This window comes from Thermothelomyces thermophilus, chromosome 4 (assembly GCF_000226095.1).
Source record: "Thermothelomyces thermophilus ATCC 42464 chromosome 4, complete sequence".
In the NCBI taxonomy this organism is placed as follows: Eukaryota; Fungi; Ascomycota; class Sordariomycetes; order Sordariales; family Chaetomiaceae; genus Thermothelomyces; species Thermothelomyces thermophilus.
The window spans coordinates 4,556,052-4,571,246 of record NC_016475.1 but is presented as its reverse complement, the minus strand read 5'-3'; the positions used below and the strand labels follow the sequence as shown (position 1 = coordinate 4,571,246).

The 15,195-nt window shown below is 57.0% G+C and overlaps 6 protein-coding genes across 6 annotated transcripts; 4 read left to right on the top strand and 2 right to left on the bottom strand.

Moving 5' to 3' along the window:
• Positions 1 to 1,079: 1,079 nt before the first annotated feature.
• Positions 1,080 to 2,372, bottom strand: MYCTH_13170 (uncharacterized protein; the record flags this gene model as incomplete). Its single annotated transcript, XM_003664639.1, has 3 exons — positions 1,080 to 1,542; positions 1,609 to 2,105; positions 2,175 to 2,372. Coding segments are annotated over 3 exons (1,158 nt in total), but the record flags the coding sequence as incomplete, so codon positions are not given.
• Positions 2,373 to 3,776: 1,404 nt separating this feature from the next.
• MYCTH_2307772 (uncharacterized protein) lies at positions 3,777 to 5,935 on the top strand. Its single transcript, XM_003664638.1, has 2 exons — positions 3,777 to 4,220; positions 4,296 to 5,935. The coding sequence occupies exons 1-2, from the start codon at positions 3,891 to 3,893 to the stop codon at positions 5,799 to 5,801; spliced, it is 1,836 nt and encodes a 611-aa protein (XP_003664686.1). The 5' UTR covers positions 3,777 to 3,890; the 3' UTR covers positions 5,802 to 5,935.
• A 586-nt stretch (positions 5,936 to 6,521) lies between these two features.
• MYCTH_94555 (uncharacterized protein) lies at positions 6,522 to 7,414 on the bottom strand (the record flags this gene model as incomplete). Its single annotated transcript, XM_003664637.1, has 3 exons — positions 6,522 to 7,007; positions 7,106 to 7,174; positions 7,304 to 7,414. The coding sequence occupies 3 exons, from the start codon at positions 7,412 to 7,414 to the stop codon at positions 6,522 to 6,524; spliced, it is 666 nt and encodes a 221-aa protein (XP_003664685.1).
• A 667-nt stretch (positions 7,415 to 8,081) lies between these two features.
• Positions 8,082 to 9,542, top strand: MYCTH_2064824 (uncharacterized protein; the record flags this gene model as incomplete). The annotated part of the gene is made up of 1 exon (XM_003664636.1): positions 8,082 to 9,542. The coding sequence occupies one exon, from the start codon at positions 8,082 to 8,084 to the stop codon at positions 9,540 to 9,542; it is 1,461 nt and encodes a 486-aa protein (XP_003664684.1).
• Positions 9,543 to 10,217: 675 nt separating this feature from the next.
• On the top strand, positions 10,218 to 12,152 carry MYCTH_2307770 (uncharacterized protein). Its single transcript, XM_003664635.1, has 3 exons — positions 10,218 to 10,342; positions 10,420 to 11,297; positions 11,405 to 12,152. Exons 1-3 carry the CDS (start codon positions 10,294 to 10,296, stop codon positions 11,873 to 11,875), a joined length of 1,398 nt encoding a protein of 465 aa, XP_003664683.1. The 5' UTR covers positions 10,218 to 10,293; the 3' UTR covers positions 11,876 to 12,152.
• Positions 12,153 to 12,425: 273 nt separating this feature from the next.
• MYCTH_2307769 (uncharacterized protein) lies at positions 12,426 to 14,485 on the top strand. The gene has a single exon (XM_003664634.1). It carries the CDS (start codon positions 12,488 to 12,490, stop codon positions 14,348 to 14,350), a length of 1,863 nt encoding a protein of 620 aa, XP_003664682.1. The 5' UTR covers positions 12,426 to 12,487; the 3' UTR covers positions 14,351 to 14,485.
• The last annotated feature ends 710 nt before the right edge of the window (positions 14,486 to 15,195 follow it).

Genomic DNA, 15,195 nt, shown 5'->3' with positions numbered 1-15,195 from the left:
GTTCGGCATATATGCTTTGCGACCGATTATCGGTATCTGTAAGTATTGTTAGGTTACGCCTATAGAGGAGTCTGTAGAGAAGAGAATACAACTTACGTCCGGGGAGAAGCTGTGATGGGAAGGGCAAGGGAGCAATCGGATAGCGGGCTAGCGTCTGGGTGTTGGGTTTGTTAGAAGGAACAGAGGCATCGCCGGTTCTACACCGGAAGGGGCTTAGATTGGGCCCTCTGCCACCTGCTGTTAGCTGAATATGTGCCCTTGGCGGGTGGGAGACTTATCATGGAGGGTCGGATGATGAACACACGCCTATAAACATCACACAAAGCCGGCATGCAAGCACGGCGTTCTACGTCGGTATAGCGCTCCCATTTGCGGAGGAGAGTGGGGGAAGAGCGAGCGGGCGTCATGGCTGTCATGGATCGATTCCGTTTGCTACCGCCCTAGGTCAAGGGATTCACATCTGGGGCGGAAAAGAAGGGAGTAATTAAACAAGACAACTGCTGGGGCTGGGAGGCGGAGATCTTGCAGGGAAAGTGCATAAATATCCGCAGAGGAGAGTGCAGCTCGGGGCTCGCGTAGCAGGAACCGCCATGGCTCTGTCGCGAGCAACGCGGGATGCTTTTCCTGGAACGTTCGCCACGGCCGGTGGTGTGCCGGAGAACAAGGGGCATCAGAATCCGTTGATGGTGGGGGGGGGGGGAGAATTCAGGTTGGAGTGCGACCCTTGTACACGTTTCCTTAAAGCAGGGGCAACAACGCAATAGCTGAGGGTAAGGGGTGCAATCGGGTGGAGATGAGAGTCGTTTTGGTATTCGGAGTTCCCCCCTCTCCCCCCCCTTTTACATAGGAACCGAGACCCTCCATCTCGGCAATTGCGGCTCCCCAGCCAGACGACGGGCTGACGGCTCTCCTCCATCATCGACGGCAGCTCAAAATAGGTAGCCCCTGGTGCTATGCAAATATATACCTAGGTACACATAGGATGAAGTTCTCACTGCCCTTTGCTCTTAAGCCGAGTGTCCTCATCTGGCTCTGGCCCTCGGAATAGAGTTTTCTACGGACTCGCTTCCTGATTTGGCCGATCGCGAGTCCGAGCTGACAGTGACCCGCGTCGTCCGCGTTATGCGCAGGCCGTTGTTTCCCTGCTGGTGGTGCAGCTGTTCCTGAGACTCAGTCGTCTGGATGTCGCCCAGCGGCAGACCACCATCCTCCTCATCGATCTTGAAGTAGGTGCTGTTCAGGCTTTTCCCAGCCTTGGATTTCTTGTTGGACGAGGCGGGGCCGGTGCCGCCAAACGTGACGATGTCGTGGTTCGACGGCTTGTTGGAGGAGCTCTCACTGATGCCGAGCATCTTCTTGACCCGGCCGGAGAGCCCGGACTCCTTGATGATGCTGGGCAGGCAGGGCACGCAGAGAATGAAGAAGCCGCACGTCATCTCGGCGCACGCCCAGAAGAGAAGCGGTGCGATGAAATACATGGTGTCGGCCGTGTGGGCAAAGGTAACGGTGGTGGCTAGACGGACACTGGCAGAGATGGATGCGCTGCTCAGAATGTTAGCCGTGCAGGTGTTAAGAAGGAGCTGGGGGTCGGACTGGGCAAGGACTGACAGCAAACCCACGCCGAAGATGACCGAGATACCGATCTTCTTCTGCCAGTTCATCTGTAGACCCCAGATGATCCTCTGCGGGAGCAACACCATGACCCAGTCGGTGAAGACCTGGACGCAGGCGGACGTGAGCATCACCTTGTTGAGGTCGTAGCACTTGCTGGGAAGGTAGAAGTTCCAGATTGCCTCGTGTGGTACGCACTGCGTGTTGAGGAGAACGATGCAGGCGATGCCCCAGATGACCTGAACGCCGATGATGAACATGCAGCCCCACCAGAAAAAGGTCTTGGTGTGGTCGCCGGCGACGAAGATGCGGCACCAGTCAAGCAGGATGGCGGTCTTTAGCAGCGGGAGCACGGCCGAGTAGCTGCAGCCGTAGATCAGGATAAGGTATAGTGGCCGGATGAGGTCGCCGTTGCGCATGTTCCACTGGTGAACGAAGTAGCCGGGCGTATAGATCATGCCGTACCCGGCGTAGGCCGTGCCCCAGTATGCTCCCTGGACGGAAACTCGGTCATCAGCAAAGTCTGGACGGGAGAGGTGTAAAAGGAAGTGATGACTACCAACATATGCCAACATCATCAAGATCTCTTCCGCCCGGGTCTCCCTTCGCACCCACACCTTGGCGTAGAGCCGGAGAAAGAGGCAGAGGGTCGAGATGGCCATGCAGAAGGTCGTCACGAACCAGGCGAGGCCATTTTTGTTGGGTGGATTGTCGAAGTCCGGCGTGACGCCCGGCGGCGGCTCGAGGGCAGGTGCAGCCAGCAAGGCCGCCAACTGTTCGGGTGAGAGTGACATGGCTGCTGTGAAGACTCACGTCGGGACCAGATAACTCTTGTCTCGAAGTTAAAGCTTGCGACACAGGGCTGCAGGCTTCTCTTAAAACCCGAAGCAGTCTCTTCAGGAGCGGCATCCCTGGCAGACAGCCAGGACTTGTAATTCGGGACAGGTCCCGTTTTGGCACTTGATCGTCGAGGCTGTAGTTATGTACATACAGTATAGTACCTGAGCTCCCACGTCTACCAAGGGGGTCGGTCTCATAGTTAATCCTCACATTGCATCACTCCTATTGCATCTCATCCCGAGGCCAACTTGCTTTTGATGCTTGCGACTGGTGAGTCGTGTTGTGTTTGTCAACCGGGCTACAACTCCAAGGAAACTTTCCGGTACAGTGAGGCATGCCGGGTCCGAAATGACAGTTAGTTATGGGCTGCCATGGGGGAGAGCCTCCATTCTCTGCAACCTGTAGTTAGTAGTCCAATAGGTAGACTTCTCTGGTCGAATCAACCCCATCATTCCCTTTGTGTCTAGTGTAAAGGGGCCCGGTGTGAAAAGAACTCAAGCTTGTACGTTAGAGGGTTAGATCGTCTCCCCGTTACCAGGGTATTGAGGCCCACCATGTGTTCATGCCAGGGCATAGGAATGCATCCCATTTGCTGCATGAGGTAGGGTGTCTTGGACGCCTTAGTGTATGTTAGCGGGGGACAGAAATTAGAGTGTGACGGCCGGGGAATTCCGGTGTCCTAGCTAATGCGTACTCGCTTCTTGCTCCGAAAGAAGTGAAGGAGTGGCACAATTGTACAGCCCACAAGCTATCGGCAGGCAGTCAGCTGTTGTGTGTTCTCCAGTTCAAAGGCTCCGCTAATGTGTTGAGATACCGTAGTCATGTCAACCATCAGCACACGGACCAGAGCTTCGAAGGACGCGGATGTCGTATCTGCTCCCACGAAGAGTCGCCCGGGAACCATAATCTCTACACTCTACCTAACGTAGCAAGGGCTGAGCTTGACTTGGCTGGCTAGCGGAAATACACTAATAACAACCCTGCGGCTTAGGGAAGCGCTAGGGCGAAGGATTCTTCTCACCTTACGATAAGGAGCAAGCCGTGACAAGGGTCTGCACAGCGTCCACCGACAGTTGGTTGAAGAGGCGTGGAAATGGAATGCGCAAGGGGGTGAAAGCTGCGGGGACGCTGGTTGTCCAATTTCATCGGTCGTTTCCCCGAGCACTTGGGTCTTCCACAACTTAGCAACACACTCGGCTGAAATCTGCTGTCGGGACTCGTTACATTGCATAACTTAACGTACAGTCGTGTATATTGTATAATATCGCGCACGCATCCTGTTCAAAATGGCTCCCAGTAAGTTGATCCTGTGGTGTGGTGCTGGTGACCAACAGGACGGTTTCTAATCCCCCTGACCTGCAAAAATAGGCGCGGAAGCAGTGCATAATAATGGCTCGGGGACGAGTGTCGAGTACCCCGTCAAGGGTGACCTGCGTAAGATGATGTCGCAGAATCCGATTCCGACCATTACACCGGGAACTATAGACCCGGCATCCATGGGCGACGAAGAAGCAACGAAGCAGGCCCGCGCTGTTCTGCAGACGCTCAATGTTTCCTTGGCCACCAATGACGCTCAAACGCTCGAGAGCTGTTTCTATCCCGGGCAGGCTTACTGGAAAGATTTGCTGGCCCTGACCTACCATACACGCACCTTTTCCACCCCCGGCGTGATTGCAGCGAGCCTTTTGGAGACTGCAAGTCTCAGACAGCTTACGACGGGGTTTGAGCTTGAGGGAGCCGCATTGTTCGTCCCGGCTACGCCAGTTCTTGTAAGACCTAAGACCCTTGTTGGCCTCCCTTTCCTTCGAGAGGAGTTGTCGCTAACTAGGTCCCTGTCCAAACAGCAATTCATTGACTGCAGCCTCACCTTCAAGACTGGGTCGCCTGCGGCCAAGTGTAGCGGAAGAATTTTGCTCCTACCGGTCAAGACAGGCGAGAGACTCGAATGGAAGATTTGGGTTTTGAGCACCACGCTCGAGAGCCTGGACGTACAGTCTGAGGACGAGGCTCTGCTCCAGACTCCGGGAAGAAAGCTGGACAGCGCCAGTGCCGAGCCATTGGAGACGGATGTCTTCATTGTCGGGGGTGGAAACGCGGCGGTGGCGCTGGCGGCGCGGCTGAAGGCCCTCGGTGTGGACAGCATCATGGCCGAGCGCAATGCCAACGTCGGCGACAACTGGGCTCTCCGGCACGACTCGCTGAAGTTCCACGTTCCGACATCGTTCTGTGAGTTGCCCTACATGGCTTACGACAAGGAGCTACAAACCCCCCACTGCCTCACCAGGGACGACCTTGCCGAGCAGGTGCGCCGCTACGTCGAGGCCTTCCACCTCAATGTCGTCAACTCTGCAGAGATTACACGGACCACCCAGATGCCAGACAAGCGGTGGCATGTGGAGTTTCGTACTCCGAAGGGCGCCTATACCGTCACTGCCAAGCATCTGGTCCAGGCGACGGGCATCGGGTCGCAGAAGCCGTACAACCCACCCATGGCCGATGAAGAGCTGTACAAGGGAATCCGGATCCACTCTGCACAGTTCAAGAACGGCAAACAGCTCAGAGCCCAGGGCGTCGACTCGGTGCTCATCGTCGGCTCTGCCAACACCGGGTTTGACGTGCTAGAAGATTGCTACGCCGCCGGGCTCAGGCCGACCATGGTCGTGCGGTCGCCGACGTACATTGTGCCTATCGAGTACATCTACGACAAAATGAGCCTCGGTGCCTACGACTTTGGCGTCGAAGCCGCCGATAGGATGTTCCTGACGCTGCCCGCCGTTGTGGACGCCCAGCTCGCGCGGAACCTTTTTGCCCACTTCGCTTCCCAAGAGCCTCAACGCTACGAAGCGCTAGCAAAGGCCGGCTTCCCCGTCTATGACAGTCGACATCCCGACGCGGCGCTGATGCACAATCTGATCGAGCGCGCTGGCGGCCACTATGTCGACGTCGGCGGCACGGCGCTCCTGTCCGAGGGCAAGGCCGGAGTCAAGGCCGGCGTTGAACCGGTCGGCTACACAGCCACGGGGCTGCGATTCTCTGACGGGAGTACGGTCGACGCCGATGCCGTGGTTTGGTGCACGGGATTCGCCGACGCAGACGCGCGCACCGTAGTTGCTGAGATCCTCAAGACGGACCTGCCTGTCGACGCCACGTGGGGCGTCGATGAGGAGGGCGAGATTCGCGGCATGTGGAAGCGCCACCTGCGTGTCGATAACTACTGGATCATGGGAGGCTACACCCAGCAGCATCGTTTCCACTCCCGGACCCTGGCCCTCCAGATCAAGGCCGCTCTCGAGGGAATCCTGCCGCCAGCGTACCGAGATACCCCTCAGCCGAAGACACTCAGCACATGAGACATGGGACAGTGAGGTCGGTGTGACACGACGTGGGAGACGTACGTTATATAGTTGATATAGTTATATAATCATATGAGATTCCCTGTGTAACTTAGTCAACGGACGTTGCCAAACATGTGACAGGAGTTGACGGGGCATATACCTCATCATTGGACGATCCAAACCACCAAGGACCATCGTCAACAAGGATACAGAAGTTCCCAACGTGTCCCTTGTGGTGAATGACTGGAGACTATCTCGTCTTGCCCTCTATCCATGGCATTGTGCCACTAATACCGCAGGGGTGGGTGGATAGAAGCCGCATCTTGCAACTGTCTACAACAGAGAGAGCCACACACAGTCTTTCGTTTGGTCGTCGACTGTTGTGCAGTGGTATCTATCCCTTGCACGTGTCAGTTCGCAGGCATTGGCTCAGTCGGTAAATTAGTGCGAACTGACTGATTCCAGCATCATTGATTCAAATACTCTTGTTATAATTAACTCCACGATGTGCACAGCCAACATTTTGTGAGAGAGTTAAGAGGGATGCTAGCCGCCAGGAAAAAGTCAAGAGTTGTCTTCCCGGTTTCTTTTCGCCGCGGTACCTCGAAGCTCAGCATCATTGTCAAACTTTGAAACCACGGGTCCCGAGCAGAACTTGATCCAGTGCTGCAACCGCTGACCCGGAAGCATCTCTGAGCCGCGCGGATGCATTACGCAAGGGGAAAGCACTAGAAATCAGGTGTGGGATTGTTCCGTCTCAGGAACCAGGCGCTCAAGCTTGGGTGGTACGGCTTTGGGTGTGTACACCTTAGATGGTTGCCACCACGGTAGCGTGGACGAATTATGGTGTTCAATGGGGACAGATAACGAAGAATTGCGGTGCGGCCCTGGTGTTTCCAGTACGTGATTGACGGGGGTGGGGGGAATCTGATGGACGAGGTCTAGAATTGAGATTGGCAACGTTTGATGTCGGTCTTGATTAAGGAGGCGAAGCAGGGTTGGTGTCGCTTCTTGCCAGTAACACGAGCACTGCGATAGCTTGCTGCTGTTGGTCCACGTTCGAGATGAGCCTGGGGGATATTGGGTGATGAAGTTTAGCTTCGATCGTTTCTGGTGGTCCCTGTGCGAGTTCTGAAGCAGTTTGCAAGAGGTCCATAGGCCCCTATCCGATGTAGAACAGACATTGTCGCGAGCCGAACCGTTGTCGAAAGCATTTGTAAGCTACTTATCTTACCTTTTTACTTTACTTAGGTAGTACCTAAACAGTTTCACCAATGGAGATACAAACATCTATTAAATCACTCGCTTGTGTCACTCACCTGCGTTCTGCTGTTCGGTCGGGTGCTTGGTGGAGAAATGCGGATGCAGTCCTCCGCATCTGACCGCCGCTGCAATTGACCAACGATTCCACATGGCAGCGGGATCTATTGTTTCCGAGCTTGACACGCGCGCTCTCCTGACCGAGGGAGGTGGGATTGCGTGGGGGTCAACTCCGGCGCGAGTCTTCGGCCACTTACTGGGCGGCCATCAATCGGGAAGTATAGGTACTCGACACGGGCTTGGATAATGGAACTATTCACTTGCCTACCCCTTTGTTCCTTGCCCCTCTGTTCTGCTGACCTGGTCATCTTTGTGTGTTTTGGTTCATTGACCAGGGCACCGTTGTTCTTGTGAGCCGTGATCTATCACACAAGTTAGCTTTTTGCGGTTCAGCCGGTAACAGTATGCCAAACATCCCGTCCCGTACCAGAGGTCTCCTGTTGAGAGCCAGTCCAGACCAACTGACCCTTTGACTCGGTACCATCGGCCTTAATCAGAGATAGCAGTGTTAATATTGCCTGATCATCACCAAATATGGTTGGTAGACAGAGCACAAGGTATTTCCACAGGAAATCACATCACAGATAATAATTATGCATCACCCGAGAGAGCCCAGAGCAGCCGAATCTTTGTTACCCATTGTATCTCCCATCCTGAACAAGAGCATTGAGCATCAAGGAGTGCCGCATTTCAAACGTGACCCGGGCTCTTCGACATTCCTAGCCCTTGTACTCTTTGAGGCGAACAATGCAAAAGCTGGATTGATGGCACAAAGCGCTTACACAGAAAGTCTTTCAACCTGATATCGTTATAACATCAACATGATGGTGACTCGGCTCTCGGAGTGTCTGATTTCAAGTCTATATCAATGGCACTGCCCGTTGACTAGAGCGGGTTCAATGTACCTCTTCACCTCGAAACCTTACCACGTCAAATACGTACGTTTACGTCTAACTCAGCAACCTCGACGACAACATGTCCATCAACTGGGACAAGATCAAGGCAGCCAAGAGATTGGAGCTCGAGTCAAGCGAACTGAGTGGCTTCAAAACTTTGAGACTTCGTTTTGAAGTACCATTATCACACAGTGACCCGGCAGGCAGCGTGGCCATCACGATTCACGCAGACCTGGTATACGGCGCAGGTCCGGATGCCAATGATACCAACAGCATCGGTCATTCCACAGCCGAGACCATTCTGGAGTCCATACTGTGCCCAAGCAGAGCCAGTCTCTGTCTATACCTTTGCGGTGGGCCAGGCGACGAGAACCCGGCGTCCAAGAACCCGGATCTGACCAGGGAGCTGCTCGGCCGGTTTGGCCCAGTCCTATACGTCGACTACAGGGGGACGGGCAAGAGCAGTGCCATCACGAAGGACACTCTGGCGACCAAGACGGCCGAGGAGGCGGCCTGGTACTTGAGCCAATTCCGACAGGACTCGATTGCTGCGGACCTCGAGGGCATCCGGAAGTCTCTCGGCGGCCGTGTTAGGTTTGTGCTCGTCGGGCAGTCGTTTGGCGGCTGGATCGCCATGACCTACCTGTCGTACTTGCCGGAGAGTCTGGCAGAGGTGTGGCTGTTTGGCGGGATGCCGCCGATGGGCAACACGCCCGAGCAAGTCTATCGGGCGCTGTACCGGCGCCTGGTCCGCGTTAACCAAGAGTACTACAGCCGTTACCCCGAGGACAAGGCGCGGGTGATGCGCATCGTCGAGCGCCTCTCGAGCACCGACAACGGCCGCGGTCTTTTGATCTCGGAAGAGACCGGGGAGCGGCTCAGTTGCCGCGGGTTCCTGACCATGGGGCGGCACTTGGGGGGAGAGGAGGGGTTCAAGACGGTGCACTCGCTGGTCGAGCTGTTCAGTAAGGATGCCGATACGGGAGGGTTTAGCAGCGGAACAATCCAGAGCTTCCGGGGGAGAAACGGGACGGGATTTAAGCTGCCCCAGCGGCCACTGTACGGCGCGGTGCATGAGGCAATCTACTGCTTCGGCCCGGGAGTGGCATCCAACTGGGCGGCCCAGAGGGTCGGGCGCGACCAGGCGGGCGGGAACTTTGCGTGGCTTGGAAGAAACTTTCGGTTCGAGTTCCCGTTCCCTGATCAGGTCGAGCCCTTCTCTTTCTCGGCCGAGATGATTTTCGACTTTATGCTGCACGATGCCGGGTCCGAGCTGGGCCCCTTCATCAAAGCTGCGGAGATCCTTGCCCGGAAGGAGGACTGGCCTGCGCTGTACAATTTAGACGCTCTCGGAAGAAACACGGTTCCCGTGCGAGCTCTGATGTATCCAGCCGATTTATACGTGGACTTTGAGCTGTCCAAGATTGCGGCTGCGGGGGTGAGAAACTGCAGAGCCATTCCCGCGCCGGAGCGCTGGCTGCATGCCTCGGTCAAGACAAATCCCAAGGAAGTATTCGAGTTCTTAGCAACCATGGCTTGAGACCCCAAAGGCTCAGCGAGCCACCGGAGGCCCTTACTTCAACTCTCCGAATGTTCTTTGTTTTCTTCCAATTTCACTCACCTGAGCGAGGGTCGGCAAGATTGATTAACAGAGAGGGTTATAGATTATAGAACTTCTAGGGAATATAGAACGGTTAGAAACTCGGTATTCTTCACCAAAAAGACTGACTGGCCCCCACTATTCCTCCACATGTGTTCAATGAACGAGAACATAATCGTATGTGCTAGGGGTTGCTTGAGTTGCCTTCCTTTTTTGTCACTTACATAGAATGTACATCTATCAACTGTACTGCACAAGATTTGCTATGTGCACCGTCTACGCGAATGCACGATCTTCATATACCCCTGTGCCGAAACGAGAGAAATACTAACATTTGTCCAATTTTCTATTTATATTTCTTCTTCTCCTCTTTTCTTCTGAAAGTTGATAGAGATCACTTGATCCCTCGTAGAGGAGTAGAGTGCTATACTGTGCGCAAATGTATGTACCACGGAGCGTTCCAAAAGACTATACGGATGTAATCCGTACTGTACTCCGTACTGTGTATGCTTCTCTTTCTTCCCCACTTGGTTGAGTTATCGGACCTTATCACGTGTGGGGCTACACTATGCTCCGCTCAGGCCCACTTTTTTCCCCGGGTGAATGAATCACACAGCAATCTGCAGTCACCAACTTGAGCTCCGTCCGATCTTGCACCGACAAAACGACTCACACACATCACGGCACAATCATGGCTCCCACCTCAGCACCCGCGCTCCTATGGGGCGGCCGCTTCACTGGTATGGTCAATTGCACAAGGCGGCCTGTCAGCGAGCAATTTCTTGTGGGCTAACGGCGAATCCGCACTGCTGCGCAGGCGCAATCGACGACTTGATGTTCCAGTTCAACGAGTCGCTGTCGTTCGACAAGGTGCTCTACAAGGCCGACATCCAGGGCTCCATCACCTGGGCCAAGGCCCTGCGTAAGCTCGACATCCTGTCGGACGAAGAGCTGCATCAGATCGTCACGGGCCTGCAGCAGGTCGAGAAAGAATGGGAGGAGGGCAAGTTCGTCATTAACACCAAGTCGGACGAGGACATTCACACGGCCAACGAGCGCAGGCTCGGCGAGCTGATCGGCCCCGCTGCCGGCAAGCTGCACACGGGCCGCTCGCGCAACGAGCAGGTCGGCGTGGACATGCGTCTGTGGGCGGGGGAGCAGCTGGCCGACATCGCCGAGGCGCTCAAGGGCCTGCTCTCGGTCAGCGCCGCGCGCGCCAAGGAGGCCCTCCCTATCCTCATGCCGGGCTACACCCACCTGCAGCGTGCCCAGCCGGTCCGCTTCTCCCACTGGCTGCTGTCGCACGCCACCTTCCTCAAGGGCGACCTGCAGCGCCTCGAGGGCGTCCGGGAGCGGGTCTCCTCGTGCCCTCTTGGCGTTGGCGCCCTTGCCGGCAACCCGTTCGGCATCGACCGCGAGTTCATGGCCAAGGACCTCGGCTTCCGCTCCGTGCACCCCAACAGCCTGTGCGCCGTGGCCGACCGCGACTTCGTCGTCGAGATCCTGCAGTGGGCTAGCCTGCTCATGGCCCATCTCAGCCGTCTGGCCGAGGATCTGATCCTCTTCTCGACGGCCGAGTACGGCTTCGTCCAGGTCGCCGACGCTTACAGCACGGGCAGCAGCCTGATGCCCCAGAAGAAGAACCCCGACAGCCTGGAGCTGATCCGGGGCAAGGCCGGCAGGGTGATGGGACAGGTATGGGTTTTTTTTCTTTCTTTCTTTCTTTTCTTCCTACAGTCTGAAAGAGTTCATCGAAAAACAACCCAGCAAGGAGCATGATACTAACGAAACAATGTCTCAAGGCCTCTGGCTTCCTGGCCTCGCTCAAGAGCCTGCCCACCTCGTACAACAAGGACCTGCAAGAGTCGGTCGAGCCCATGATCGACTGCATCAAGACCGTGTCCAACTGCGTGCGCATCACCCAGGGCGTGCTCGCCACGCTCACCATCAACGGCGACAAGATGAAGGCGGCCCTGACGGACGACATGCTGGCCACCGATGTGGCCGACTACCTGGTCCGCAAGGGCGTGCCCTTCCGCCAGACGCACCACATTGCCGGCGCCATCGTGCGCAAGGCCGAGCAGGCGGGTGTGTCCATCTCGGCTCTGCCGCTCAAGGACCTCAGGGAGATCTCGCCGCTGTTCGAAGAGGACGTGGCGCAGGTGTTTGACTTTGAGAGGAGCGTCGAGCAGAGGTCGACGTACGGCGGCACCAGCAGCAGCTCGGTGCTGGCGCAGATCGCGGCGATCGAGGAGTTTGTTGCCAAGAATTAGACTACTTTATCGTTCTTCAAACCAGACGGCTTCACAGGGAAATCGAAAAAAAAAAAAAAAACATTTATGGCGCGGACAGGCTTTGGATGTGAGCGCAGGCCCGTATGCTGGGACTCCCTGACGGGTAAAAGGGGGATGATTGACCGCCCAAAAAAAAAAAAAAAAGGAATGAGAAAGGACTCCGATAATAGTAGAATATGGACGGCCCAAGATTGCGGCAGTCCTGACGACATATGTGCCCTGCAGTCTGCGACGCGAAATTCTGTGGGACGCCGAATCCAATGCGCGTCGCTGCGAGGTTTACGCAGTATTGAGAACTACCGTTTACGGTACTGACTCGAGCAGCACCTGACGCCGCGATGCGGCCCGGGCGCCGACCGCCGAGACGGCTCCGGCGTTGCTCGCTGCCGATTGGTGACATCATCCGGAGCTGTGGGACAGGGAAGACAGGGGGGCGAAAGCTGTGGCTTACCGCATTGCCATGCTACTGGGCATTATTAGTGCTTTTTGTTTGACCACACTTGGAAGAGGTGTGGGATGTTTCTGAGCCCAACATCCCCCCCCCCTCCCCCCACAATTCTTTCTGATGATCGTCCACCCTTCCCGCCCACCATGTCCGACGACACTAGGGGAACATCACGAGACAGGCGTGACATCGAGGCGCGGGCCCAGGTAGTGGCCGAGCTTTTGGCCCCAGGATACACCGCCGAGTTCCAGAGCGCGCCTGCGGGCACGGAAGGCGACACGCCGGGGTCGTCGGCGGCCGGTCCGTCGGAGGGGCCCCGGGTGCCGGCGGAAGAGTCGTCATTGAAGCTGCAGGGCGGCGACATACACCGGGACCTCTTCAAGCTGGACCCTTCGAACCGGCGCATGCATCGTCGGGCCGCCACCTTCCACACGCCCAGGGAGTTTCACCAAGACGAGGAGCTCCCAACCCTGTCCGTGGGCGACCAACTCTCCCTGGGGGGGTTCCGGCGGGCCTTTCTGCACCAAAAGCATGGCAACGACTTCCTGGCCGCCCGCATGCCCATCACGCGCAACTTTGTCGAGTATCTGGAGCTGTACGGAAGCTTTGCCGGTGAAGACCTCGTCGACACCGACGAGGAGGCCGTCTCCGAGGAAGAAGGGGAGGAAGAGGAGGGAGGAGGAGCGGCGGCGGCGGCGGCGGAGGAGGAGGAGGCGAGAGTAGGGGCATATGAGGGAGCAGCAGCAGCAGCAGCAGCAGCTGGCGAGCGACAGCCCCTCCTCGTCCGGCAACGCATCATCAGCTCTGCCCAAGCGCCGCGGCCGGGCACCGCCGGCACGGTCAAGACCTTCTTCACGCTGCTCAAGGCCTTCATCGGGACGGGCATTATGTTCCTGCCCAAGGCGTTCAGCAACGGGGGCATCCTGTTCTCGACCGTCACCATGCTGATCGTCTCCGGCATCACCATGGTCGCCTTCCACCTGCTGCTTCGGTGCAAGCTGCGTTACGGCGGCGGGTACGGCGAGATCGGCAGCGCCATCGCGGGGCCGCGGATGCGAGCCCTCATCCTCTTCTCCATTGCACTCTCGCAGCTGGGCTTCGTCTGCACCGGCATCGTCTTCGTGGCCGAGAACCTGACGACCTTCTTCGATGCCGTCACGCATGGGGCCAGTCCCTTCTCCACGGCCGGCCTGATCGCCATGCAGCTCGTCGTCCTGGTGCCGCTGGCCTGGATCCGCAACATCGCCAAGCTCGGCCCGGTCGCCCTGCTGGCCGACGCCTGCATCCTGATCGGCGTCGGCTACATCTACTGGTACACGACCACCTCGCTGGCCGGCGCCGGCGGCGCGGACCCGACCGTCGTCCTCTTCAACCCCGACCACTACACGCTCACCATCGGCGCGGCCATCTTCACCTTCGAGGGCATCGGCCTGATCCTGCCGATCCAGGCGTCCATGGCGCGCCCGGACCGGTTCGAGCCGCTGCTGGGCGCCGTCATGCTGCTCATCACGGTCGTCTTCACCTCGGTCGGCGCGCTCTGCTACGCCGCCTTCGGCCGGCGCACCGAGGTCGAGATCATCAACAACCTGCCGCAGGACAGCCCCCTGGTCAACGCCGTCCAGGCGCTCTACGCCCTCGCCGTCCTCGTCGGCACCCCCGTCCAGCTCTTCCCCGCCATCCGCATCCTCGAGGGCGGCCTCCTCGGCCACGCCCGCTCCGGCAAGGGCAGCCTGCGCACAAAGTGGGTCAAGAACCTGCTCCGCCTCGCCGTCGTCGCCCTCTGCGGCCTTCTCTCGGTCGCCGGCACCGGCAACCTCGACCGCTTCGTCGCCCTCATCGGCAGCGTCGCCTGCGTGCCCCTCGTCTACGTCTACCCGGCCTACCTGCACTGGAAGGCCGTCGCGACGGGGCGCTGGGCCCGGTTCGGAGACATCCTCGTCGTCGTCGTCGGCCTGGTCGGCATGGTGTATACCACGGTCGTGACTGTCCTGAACAGCTTTCTGCGATGATGGTTCTTTTTATGTTTGGGCATTGCGAGGCGAAAAAAAGTGGGTTGATAATCACACATTTAATAGTAATGCTACCATAAGAGAAAGAGAGAGAGAGGTTAAATAGTTGCGACACCGAATTAACTTTGTCTGTCGACCCCTTTTTTCCGGTATCGGTATTAAATCATTTGGCCCACTCAACAGCTTCAGGAGCAAAAGGTAAGCAAACCAATAATACCGGCCTTGCTTTTGCGCACACACACACACACGCACAAAAAAAGCAATGGATGAGTGATCCACTTCTCCTGTCCGAGATTCTCTCAGTTTCCTGCTGAGACCGCTTGAAGCGATCCTAGAGTTCCCCGGCAAGAAGGTGCCTCTTGATGCAAACCAGCAGAGTAAGCTACGCAAGACGTTCTTCCCGCCGCTCATGCTCCTCGACTCTCTGAATGCAGTCTGCCCTTCAAGGGGCTCGGGGAAAGCTTCCGATGCTCTCCCCAATCCCAACCAGTCCCTCGAGGAGATGTTCCACACTCTGGTCAACAAGCTGGCCCGGATCTGCGACTTTGAGCCCAAGGGCAACACCATCACTGCGCTCGCCATTCTGCGGCAGAACGGGCGTATCTGCTAATTACGTCTTGGCTTCTAATTTAACCGGAGGAAAACTGGTGCTTTGAGGAACGCCCGGGCCGGCCTTCAGGCCGTTCTCGACATCCTCAAGTCGAGTCTCGAGGCAGACCAGAGAGAGTCGGATGAGACGGTGGAGAGACGGCTACTGCAGGAGATCTTGCGTCGTAACACTGTCCGTGTACGGGCTCTGGTATATTCATATACCCTTGTGCTCAGACCGGCAATACCCGCCGAGT